At 34.8% G+C, this 12,093-nt stretch overlaps 1 protein-coding gene across 1 annotated transcript; it reads left to right on the top strand.

The window, feature by feature from the left end:
- The first annotated feature begins 6,805 nt into the window (after positions 1-6,805).
- On the top strand, positions 6,806-10,339 carry LOC106071208 (temptin-like). The gene is made up of 4 exons (XM_056034188.1): positions 6,806-6,931; positions 8,264-8,459; positions 8,835-8,964; positions 10,189-10,339. Exons 1-4 carry the CDS (start codon positions 6,927-6,929, stop codon positions 10,236-10,238), a joined length of 381 nt encoding a protein of 126 aa, XP_055890163.1. The 5' UTR covers positions 6,806-6,926; the 3' UTR covers positions 10,239-10,339.
- The last annotated feature ends 1,754 nt before the right edge of the window (positions 10,340-12,093 follow it).

The following is a 12,093-nucleotide window of genomic DNA, read 5'->3' as shown; positions in this document are numbered from 1 at the left end:
GTCCAGATGATGTCTTTTACCAATCGTCTGTTCGGAGAAAGCCAGAGACTAGGGCGTGATACATTTATCCTTGGATCAAACTGAGGCACAATAGACATGCTGGCAAACAGCGGTGCGTAGCTGACCAGAGAAAACGCCCAGACGAAGATCAAGAGAGCTACGCACCTTCTTTTTGTGAAAGCGTTCTTGAAGTGAATCGGCTTGACCACACACAGGCAGCGGGCAACGGCCAGGAAGGTTGTAATGACCTGTATGCTCATGTGAACCATGACGCAGATGTTGGCGAAATATATTAGCAGACTGAACGGGTCTATAATGAATAACGTCTTTGGCGCCGTCAGTTCCACGCAGTGAAACACCGAGGCTACCGACATGGCTAAACAGAAAACGCTGTATGCCAATTCTGTTATGGATAGCACGAAGAAGGTGAAGGTCATTCCGTCGTCTAAGCCCATGAGGCAGAATGTCTTGATGCTTATTGTGGTCCCGGTTATTGAAAGGATGGATGTAATAATCATACAAACTGTGGCGAACATCAAACTAATAGCGTACTCCGTTTTGCTGATATCAGCTGTTGGTTTTACTATAGCTGTTACATTGGCCATATCAGATTTATAAATAAACAGAATGAAATTATACAATTATATTTAAGATAGTTAATTTAGAAAAAAAATGCAGAAAAAAAATAGCGCGTTTTGTTTTAAAGGTCAACGTCAACAATTTAAAAAACTAATACTAGACTAATTAAACTAGACTAATTCATTCTCATAGTGTTTACAGCAAAATTTTATAGCTTAGATTTTTAAATGACACAGTTTGATATATAAAGTATACACTAAGATATATTATGTCTTCACATATCTAATAATATAAAGTAAGCAATAAACATTCTAATATCGCATTATTTGAAAAACTAATCGTAAGCCTTGATAATTATAAACAGCGAAGATTTGATCTTTAATTAGTACAAGTAAACAGAAGTAATTAATTTAATTAAATCTCAAACATAATTAGGAATATGCCGCCTGTAACACCTATTAACAAACAAAATTCTATTATCGACTATCTTAGATTGACGAAATATAATGAGCTGCTCCTTAAGAGAAATAACTCACAAACAAAATTTTAAACTGCGATTTTAAAAAAATATGTACAAATAAATATTATTAGAAATTTTATTTTTGTTAGAGAAAAGAAAAATTGAGCTCTAACCAGTTTAATTAGCCCGGATTTGTAATGGTTCAATATTTAGTCTGTTAGAAACAAAATATGGAGATGAAACAAGACTTTCTATGTGATCTATCCTTTGTTAATTATCAGCATCAATGAATACACAGAACACAAGAGTAGAAAGTAATAGATCGCAGTAAGAGAAAAGTTTGGTTTATTTATTTTATCATTTAAAAAGATAATTTTCAATAAAGTAAACTTGCTACTTTTGAGTTTGGACAAACAGTACTAATATTCGAATCCAAATTTTAACGCTGACGAACAGAGGAGAAGTAGTCATGCCAATACTAACGTAATACATTAATGTAAATATAAAGTACATTTTAATAATTACAGCGTAATAACGAAAGATTAAATCCACTTCAAAGAGAATACTGAACATACTAATTTAATGGCATACTAATGTAATGACCATACCAAGAACGTGATATGCTGGCTTAGTATCTATGTGCACACTCAAGTACTAGAAGAAACTTTAAATTCATATAAGTTAAGTGACTCGAGCTCTTTAATATGCGAGGTACTATAATCGCAGCAGACTATGTCAGCTGTATTAAACTTTCTGTTAGAGAAAATGTCAATGTGTTTGTTTTCAGTTAACTGTTTAGCTTCATTTGTATTTAAGATTGCTGTTAATACAGCATCACATTGGTAGACTGTTACTTTAAGATATTGTTAATACAGCATCACATTGGTAGACTGTTACTTTAAGATATTGTTAATACAGCATCACATTGGTAGACTGTTACTTTAAGATATTGTTAATACAGCATCACATTGACACTTCAATGTTTTATAGCTCAGCAAACAAATTTCAATCTCAACTAAATTTAAAAGCTGAAAGGAAATTTTCAACTCAACCATCAATCACTATTGCCATGGCCTTGAGTTTAGCATTAACAACTTCTGATTAGAATGGTACGATCTACAGTCTTGTCTTTTGCATATCATTTCCAAATCAAGTATAGATCTTACCTAATTAAGTCTTACGACTATCTTCCCCGGAGGCTGATTGATTACAAAAGACGCCTGGTCCAGATCTTATCGAGTTTCTGTGCTGGTGGCCCGGGGTTACGAATCGAATTATTTAATGGGCGGGGAGACTTTTTGGCAGAATATCTTTAAAAGATCGTTAACACTCACGCCCATTAAGTCATAATTAGGAGGAAAACAAAATGAACAAAATACTAACAAGAAATTCTTTAATAACAGCCTAATGACTTTTAATGGAATAGACAGAGGACAAACTATGCATAAATAAGATTATATGTTTGTTGGCTAAATAAAATAATAAGGGGATTAGGGCTTTCGGGATATACAAACACTGAAGCTGCGACATGATAGAATTATTGACAGCGATTTAGTAGCTATTTGATTTAGGCTAAGTACGATGACCGAGTTTATGTGAAAGGTCATTTTAATTAAATAGTATCAAAGCTCATGTATCTTCTTATCTTGTAAATTGCAGCCCTCTTTTAGAAGCAGTATATCACACCTTACGGGAATCCATAATTGTTAACCTAGTTTTACATGTAAAGTAGGAGTTATTGGTTTTCTTAGCTGATTTAGACAAACTCTTCTATGATTTATAGGCTATCCCCTTGTGTATGGGTCTTCACTTGATTAATATTTGCATGCGTAGAGCGCGGCTTAAAATACAGAAGATTCTAAATTTCGTAGCTTCTATAATGTACGTGTTAGTGGTTGAAAGTAAGATTTCAGGGGTGTGGATCTATACTCTAGTCTAGAACATCTTGATATAAGAGGCCCTTTGATGTCCCACAATCAAATCTAACTTCCACTGTTAGGAGGAGTGACTCAATTGCGTTAATTTACAACTATGCAAAGAGAAAATGTCAAAGTGTAGTGCATTCATGATTGTTCATACTATGGGAACACAATGAGTACCAGCTCTAGTTGGTACCTGACATTAATTGGGGAAAAATGTAAGCGAGGTTGGTCGTAGTACTGGCCACATGACACCCTCACTAACAGTCGGCCATAGAAACAAATGAGCTTCGCATCGTCTGCCCAATAAAACGCAAAGTCTGAAAGGTAAACTATACTTTAACTCATACATACAATGGCTTGCGTCTTAACTAATCTCTAACCTTTAATCAGTCAACGCCTAGTCTTCATCTGGCTCAAATATTAGGTCTGGCAGAACTGTTTTTCATAAACGGAAGAAGGGACAAAGGCGAGTAACTTGGCGCCTAAACCAGTAGGCTTTCTGTTTATTGAACTTGGCGCCTAAACCAGTAGGCTTTCTGTTGATTGAACTTGGCGCCTAAACCAGTAGGTTTTCTGTTGATTGAACTTGGCGCCTAAACCAGTAGGCTTTCTGTTTATTGAACTTGGCGCCTAAACCAGTAGGCTTTCTGTTTATTGAACTTGGCGCCTAAACCAGTAGGCTTTCTGTTTATTGAACTTGGCGCCTAAACCAGTAGGCTTTCTGTTTATTGAACTTGGCGCCTAAACCAGTAGGCTTTCTGTTTATTGAACTTGGCGCCCAAACCAGTAGGCTTTCTGTTTATTGAACTTGGCGCCTAAACCAGTAGGCTTTCTGTTTATTCCCTTTTTAATCATCTGTCCTGAAGTTATTTATGTGAAATGTGCATATTCATTTGTTAAAATTCTCACAGCTCTCTACTTTGATCTATTCTAGTTTCTTTATGTTATCATGAGTTGTTAAAAAAAATGCTGTGCCTACAGATGACTCGATCAAAGCTTGACATTCGTGAATCTAAAAGTCTTGTATGTGGATCTTCTACATGTCCCAGGTATAGTTTAAAATGCACTATTCCGTAGGGCCATGTTAGAAGACAGGACAAGTAAGTGGACATTTACTTAACACTAGTCTGTAAGGGAGACAAGACTAACATCGACTCTGGCTTGTAATTAATTAAAACTGCGTGCTCGGATTGATTTTTATTTTATTTATGGTCATGAGAAAAAGGGTGAAAATCATTAATCTACTTGCAAGAAGTGGATTCTAAAAATGTTAGCGTACCGAGTTCAAAATTTTCTATAATACGAAATTTTAAAGATTCCTGGGGTGTAAGTAATTTATAGGGAAACGCGGTGGTTAATGGTAGCGCTTGGCTTTGGAACCGAGGAGTCGAATCCTGGTGAAGATAGGAATTTTAAATTTTGGGTACCCGACATTAGTTGGGAAAGGTTAAGGCAGTTTGTCTTTGAACTGGCCATATGACACCCTCGTTAACCGTGGGCCACATAAACTTTTACATTATCTGCCCTATACATTGCAAGGTCTGAAAGGGGAACTTAACTTTATTTTAATTAATTTTTGAGAAGCGAGGTGGCTGAGTGGTTTCGCTTACGAACTGGGTTCAAATCCTAGTGACAAGTGGGGTTTTAAATTTCGGGTTCTTTTGTCCAATCAGGTATAATGGATACCTTATTTGAGAAAATGTTTAGCCTAATTTCGCCGGAGTGTACTTTCAACGATTTCTATATAATTTATATGGATATTAATGGTTGTGATATATGATACTCTATAGTGGCGATTGGGCCGGAGAGAATTAGGAGAACTAATGTTCCGCGAGGCTTGAATAGGTGTTCCACGAACTATTGAAAACTAGTTGGTGATTGTTGCATTTTACTCCTAGCACCAAACTACTAACAATGACGTCAGATGAAGCTTGGACTAATAAAATATAAATAAAAATATGCTATTCATTATTTGATTTTCGTTTTATTTATAAATATTAAACTTCCTCCTTTTTTTTTTTTTAGGAACTTCGTATTTGTGTTTATGAGTCAAATGCGAGGTTTTAAAAGAGAGTTGCTTCCCTTAACAAGATACCACAGTAAGCGAGATTCATCGAGACCAATAGTCATAGTGGGCTTTAACCCAGCCCTGTGACGTAACAGCCTGTGGTCTAGTATGGCCTACTACGACGACTGGTCTCGGTCTTATCAAAAAAGTTTCCATTACTCTGCTTTACTACATAAGTCAATCAACGTAAGGATGCCGACTTTTTGGAAACGACAGCCTTCCAATTCAAATGAAATGAATGTCCCAAATGGGGGAAAAAAAGTGGGATAAACTAAATGTGTAGCTGAAGCGTTCAGTGTACTTTCGAAGCATATATCCACTTACTCTGCCTGGATGGTACACATTTTTAAAGTGTATTTCTCCCATACACATTCTCGGATCAAGTGGAAACTTTGCACTAGAATATATTGTGCCTATTAAAATATGGATCCATAAAATAATTAACCAATTTATTAATTAATGACTGGTAATGTTTTTGATATAACAAGGAGAAATAATTTTTCAGTATTAACAGATATGACTCAACATGTGGGGTTTTATCTCCTTAGATAACTGTACATGTTATTTCTACCATACCCATTCCCGACCGAGCTGAAAATTTCCACAATTATTTATTTTACCTAAAAAAATATGAATCATTTTTTTTAAGTAATTAGTCCATTATTTATTGGCAATTAGTTTGTTTGGTATCGAAAAGTAAACATAAATTCTAAATTACTGGTGAGATATATGGTTGTAAATGTGGACTTCTTCCCCTTAGATAAGCTCTTTTTTATGTATTAATAAATTTGTTTGTTTTTTGTTTGTTTGTTTGGTTGTTGTTTATTTTCCGTTCATTTGGTATGTAAGTCTCAGACTTGACTTCAGAAGTAGATTATTACGTAGCAAAGTTCCTGAAAGACGTTATGGGTTGGAAATCCGATTGGTTCGAACTCTGGACCATCGACCAAAGTGCATACCTCCTCGACCAGACGTTTATTCAGATCTACGTTTGTAAGCATCTCTATTTTTTCAGCTTGTAAATTATTTGGATGGTCCTAAATTGTGGAAAAACATTTCAAATAAAAAAAAACTTGCATCCAATCCATGATTTCAAAATTATGTTTTAAACTGCTCATTACTGGTTATAAAAAAAGTAAATATTATTTACCAATTAGTGGTCTACGTGTGAATGGTGTGAAGTGAACGTGCTTAGAGCTAACGAGCTTATTATTTGGCCACCACAATATCAAACTGCTAGTTTCTTCCTAAAGGCACAGACTGAAGTTTTTGTGTACGCAATCAAACCCAGAATCTCTCAATAAATATATTATCCCTGTATGGGATATAAATTTGATTCCCTAAAAATAACGTACTAATACGCTCTTCGGTGAAATATTTTCTTTAGCACCATCATAGTAATGCAGAAACGTTCCAGGTATTCACTAAAAAAAAATGCTTTTGACATATGTTTGGACAAATTCTCAAACTACCGTCTGAGTTGAAGCAGCCCTGAAAACACCATTAGAGCAAGAAAATAAAAGACGCTAATGAGGCTGGATTGTTTACACAGCTGACAATATAATTTAACGAAGTCTCTGGACTGGGGTCTACTCAGAATGCTGAGATCAAAGCAAGCATAAAGAACAGTAGAACAAGAAACGAATAGGTCATGATCGCCCAAGAAGGGACCGACGTCAAAGTACTCCACTGGGAGTCAATAGGATTAAGTCCAAGTCATCGTAACCCTAAAATGGTTTTCAAAGAGGGGTTCATATTTAACACACTTGAGACTCCTCGAGCTCAAATTATTTCAAGAGATCACTGTTATAAAGGTTAAGTAAGAGAAACGCAATTCTGCTGAAAAGGTAACTTTCACCTCAGCGACTTCGACCACAGTCGAGAACAAATCTTCATAATGAAGTAAGTATACTGGATGTTTGTAATGAATTTTATCTTATTTTTAACTTATATCAGCAGTGGCTGAGCTGTAAAATTCTTGGCTTCCAAGCCGGGGGTCCAGGATTCAAATCCTGAGATCTAGTTTTTTTTTTTTTAAATTTCGGGATCTTTGGGCGCATTAGAGTCCACCCAGCTCTAGTGGGTAATTAGTTAGGGAAAATTAAAAGCTAGATATTTGTACTTGACACATAACACCCTCGTTAATCGTGGCTACAGAAGCAGATAACCCTTAATGACTTTCTTTACAAATTGCAAGCGTAACTTAAAAGAAATTCGATAATTTCTTCCTACGCTTTTCATTGTTTCAATCTAGTGAATATTAATGAGAGATCTAAACTCTATTACATTGTCTCCCAAACTGTGTTCCGCAGAACCCTAGTGTTCCATGAGGCCCGAATAGCTGTTCCACGAACTACTGGAGATAATTAACTAGTAGGCCACCACGTGATCTCTCTAAAAAAATAAGCAAAGTGTTCCGCTAAATACTCAGAATGTGCGAAGTGTTCCGTTAAAGAAAAAAGTTTGGGAACCACTGCTCTACTAGATCACTGGTTTTCATTGAGCTGACTCAAGCAACCCTACAAGTGGTCTAATTGCACTAGGGAAGAAATAGCACTTATACGAATGTATCTTAGAACGTAAGAAAGAAAAATATTCCACATCGCAAACATTTATTATTGTTATTAGTTTGGTATCTGTCCATCCGTCTTTCCGTCCGTCCCGCTTAGATGACAAAACTAAAAAAAAATTATTGAAAGTCCGACATTTTGATATTTTAGAATTTTTAAAGTTCTACTGCAACGGCTCCTTCTTTTCTTTTCTGAAAGTTAATCATTTAATTTTTTAAAATTAACACTACTAGCAGTTTCTTTTTCTTTAAAAAAAAAACATCACTTTTAAATGGAGTTGTTATTTTTTTGTTTGTTTGTTGTTGGTTTTTTTTGCTTTTGCTTTTTTAAGCAAATGCTTTTAACCTCAAAGCCTAACTTGAGGTCTAACCTCCTTCATGCCCTAAACCTAGCCAAGGGGGAGTTTTGAGGTTAAACCCTACAAGAAAAATCTAAAACAAATATACATATGTCTGTGTGTGTGTTTATTAGAAAGAAAAATTATTCCCTTCTTCTCGGCCCGAAAAATCTTGACTACGTTAATGTGTATTATATTATATTATATTATATTATATTATATTATATTATATTATATTATATTATATTATATTATATTATATTATATTATATTATATTATATTATATTATATTATATTATATTATATTATATTATATTATATTACAGATTTGTTTGCCTTGTTGTGCTGCTTCTGGCCTGTGTGTACGGTCACCCGTGGTATGCTAATCTAATCCCTAACGGAGATAATCTACCCAATCCTTGCAAACCTGGGGAAAGATGGCACGGAGTAGGTCACACTAACCCTTCGGGAGGACTTGCACGCAACAAGTTTGGATTGGATTTAAAGGCAGCAAACTTCACTGTCAGTCGTTTGTTTGTTTGTTTGTTTGTTTGTTAGATAGATAGATAGATAGATAGATAGATAGATAGATAGATAGATAGATAGATAGATAGATAGATAGATAGATAGATAGATAGATAGATAGATAGATAGATAGATAGATAGATAGATTGACGGATGGACGGATGGACGGATGGACGGACTGGCGGAAGGACGGACGGACGGACAGACAGACAGACAGACAGATATATATATAGATAGATAGATAGATAGATAGATAGATAGATAGATAGATAGATAGATAGATAGATAGATAGATAGATAGATAGATAGATAGATAGATAGATAGATAGATAGATAGATTTGAAAACATTGTGTTTATTCATCACTCAAAAGTGGACAAAAGAGCTGTGTGAAAAAGACTCAGATGGAGATGGCAGTTCCAATGGTGAAGAGTTAGGTGATCCTAACTGCACATGGAAGCAAGGGGAGAAACCTTACAGGACAACAGACATTACTCATCCAGGTGATGTAGAGACTCTTTTTTTTTTTTTTTTGAGGTCAGTGATGCCCAACCTATTTCGGTCTGCGGGCTATTTTCAACGCTCGTGTCGCGGACCACATGACCGAAATGAAACAAAAAAGAAAAATTGACCTGAAATTCTTTGATTAGAAACCTGTGGATCTAGGACTTACATTATAATAATGGGCTATTTGAACTTAATTTTTTCATTCACTTGTTGGAAAAAAAAACTTCATTTCTCTACATCAAGTGTGAGCAACATTGTAGCTAACATTACTACTGACTCATTTTCTTGTCTCTTATTGGTAAATATTCCCATCAATCAATGTCTATTATACAATCTTTTATTCGCCGCTCTTATCTTATCTTATAAAATACAGACGTTACTTTAAAAAAAAAAAGATAATTACGTATTACGCGTGTCTTTTCGTCAATCTAGTCATGCATGTTAACTAATGACTTAAATTCTTTGTAACAGCAATATGAATAATTTCAATAAAGTACAAATTCTAATAAGTCGGAGAGATTAAGATGCACAGGTTTAAATAAATAACGAAACTGGCGGATCCATATATATATATAGGCTATGGAGAGAGAGAGAGAGAGAGAGAGAGTGAAAAAAAAACAGTGGATGTAGACAGTGTGTAATGCTAAAGCTAGTAGGTTGTTGTATATATTACAAATTTTTTAAAACTTCACAGAATCCTAAATTCTGCTGGTAAGTTCATTGGCCAAAAAAAATAAAAATAAATTGGGCAGCTGTTTCAGAAAAGCATTCATTAGAAACATGAAAAGATTATTGAAATAAAAAATCACTCTTTGGGTCAGGATTTTACAATACAAAAGAGATACAAGACACTGATAGCAAAGACAAACAGACACAAAAATTCTTTTGTTCCCCTGGCAATCAAAATCATTAAATAAAATTAAACTATCTGATATAAACATTTCACATGTAAATTATGAGTGAGTCTGCTGTGAATGTACATTTTGGTATTCTTTAGTTATAATGTTCTGTTTGGTGTAATGCACACATTGTAAGACAAATTTCCTTAATAAGGAAAATAAAGGTTATTATTATTATGTTGTTTATAGTAGGCTACTGCATTCCTCATTAATATTATTATTATTATTGTGGTATTAGTAAATATGTGGTTCTATGCAGTATTAAGTTCTAGAATGCTCCTCTAGGCTTTAAATAAAGCAAAGTATATGAATGAATTACAGGTATTAATCCCAAAGATCCCACCTTTGATTGCGACAAGTTGGAGCCGTAAAAAAGGTTCCCAAGCTCACGACGTGGCCGAGGCTTCCAGAGCCTAAGTGGTACAAAAGAACGCACACGTGCTGTTTCAAATAAATTCATTGTTGAAAGTGATGTTTCCTTTTTTTTAACGTTTTCATCTAGTCGTTGTGTCTGTCTGTCTGTCTGAGGTAAAAATCTCCATTTTCCCATTTTCCAATCACGTTGAAACATAACTGAATTAAATGAATTAATAAAAAGAAAAGAAACCAAGAAACCAAATTACTTAATCAATTAATCGTAATTAATTAATTTGGTTATATATATATATATTATTGGCTGACCAATTCTTTCTTGTTGTTTAGTATATTCACACATTTATTGGCTGACCAATTCTTTTCGTTGTGTAGTCTATTCACACATTTATTGGCTGGCCAAAAAAAGAATGGGCAATGTTGGACTAATGCGTTTCGTTTCTTTGATTAAAAACTAGAATCACAAATTGGGCAGGTAGTGCCTTTTTCCTTATATATCTTTTGCATTTTTCAGTTCTCTTGTTAAATTAAACTGACAATATTATGCTATAATTTTAAGTGTGCCTTATAGAGAAAAAAAGTCTGCACAAAAATACGGGTAGTTGGAATCAAACCCAATAGATGCTATAAAAAGGAAAGACCTGAAACTAGTCCAAATTTTCAGTAGAGAAATTACAAAAGTCATTTCTCTATAAAAGAAGTTACGAAGGCTCTATAATATACAACCACAGACCTATATATACTACAATAAATATAGTTGTTTGATTTCTAGTTACAATTTATTTAGGTAGGTGCTGCGATCTATAGGGCAGATGATATGTTAAGGTCATCTGTTTATTTGGCCAACAATTAATGAGGAGGGCTTCATGTGGTCAGCACAACGACCAACCGTCTTTACTTTCCCCAACGAAAGTCGAGTACCCATTTGTGATGTTTGCCATAAAAAATACAATTCAAAATCCCAGTCTTCTACGAGATTCGAACTCAGGTCATCTGTTTATTTGGCCAACAATTAATGAGGAGGGCTTTATGTGGTCTGCACAACGACCAACCGTCTTTGCTTTCCCCAACGAAAGTCAGGTACCCATTTGTGATAGGTGGACTCATGTTCGCCCTAAAAAAAAATCAAATTCAAAATCCCAGTTCGGATGCCAAGCGCTTAACCAATCAGCCTCTGAGCCCCAAATCAACCAAGAAAACTATTCATTAATACATTTGTAGCAATGGATGTGTTAAAGAGGAATTCAATCTGTGTTTAGTCGGAATTTAGTCTGTAGTATCTGTCAAATGTATTGGCGTATTAATTGGAATTTTTATTCGGTTCATTGCATGTTGTAGAAATCTTCCCTTCTAAGTGCTACTGGTTAACTTGTTGTAAGAAATGCGCTTTGGAATGTCGTCTGGGTGGTCCTGCGTTCGGACCCCAGCTGCTTACACTTCCAAGCCGTCCTTGCAGGAGTATTGAACTAAGGCGTCACAATATTCACTTATTAAGAAACGTCCGAAGCATTTAGTAAAAGTGACATTACTTTATATGTCCGCATTCTCTGAATAGGGACTAGGCCAGACTTCCATTTAAGATTTGTTTCTTTATTTGGCAATACATTTCTTATGAACACTGTTGACTGTTCTATATAGCGTAGTGGGTAATGTTCTGCGCATGTGACTGATGCTAATTTAACCTATCTGGAACTAGCCTTAAGTAAAGAACACGAACATGTTCCAATTGAAACTATTCTACACCACTACCATCAAATATACATAATTAAAATAATATTGCATATTTTGCTGGCAATTAAAAACAACATTTTATGTAACACATATACAGTAGAAAGTAGTCTATAGAAATGTACG

The sequence above is a fragment of the Biomphalaria glabrata genome, chromosome 6 (assembly GCF_947242115.1).
Source record: "Biomphalaria glabrata chromosome 6, xgBioGlab47.1, whole genome shotgun sequence".
NCBI lineage: Eukaryota > Metazoa > Mollusca > Gastropoda > Planorbidae > Biomphalaria > Biomphalaria glabrata.
Note: the sequence above shows the minus strand (reverse complement) of the source record. Positions and strands in the feature narration are given on the sequence as shown.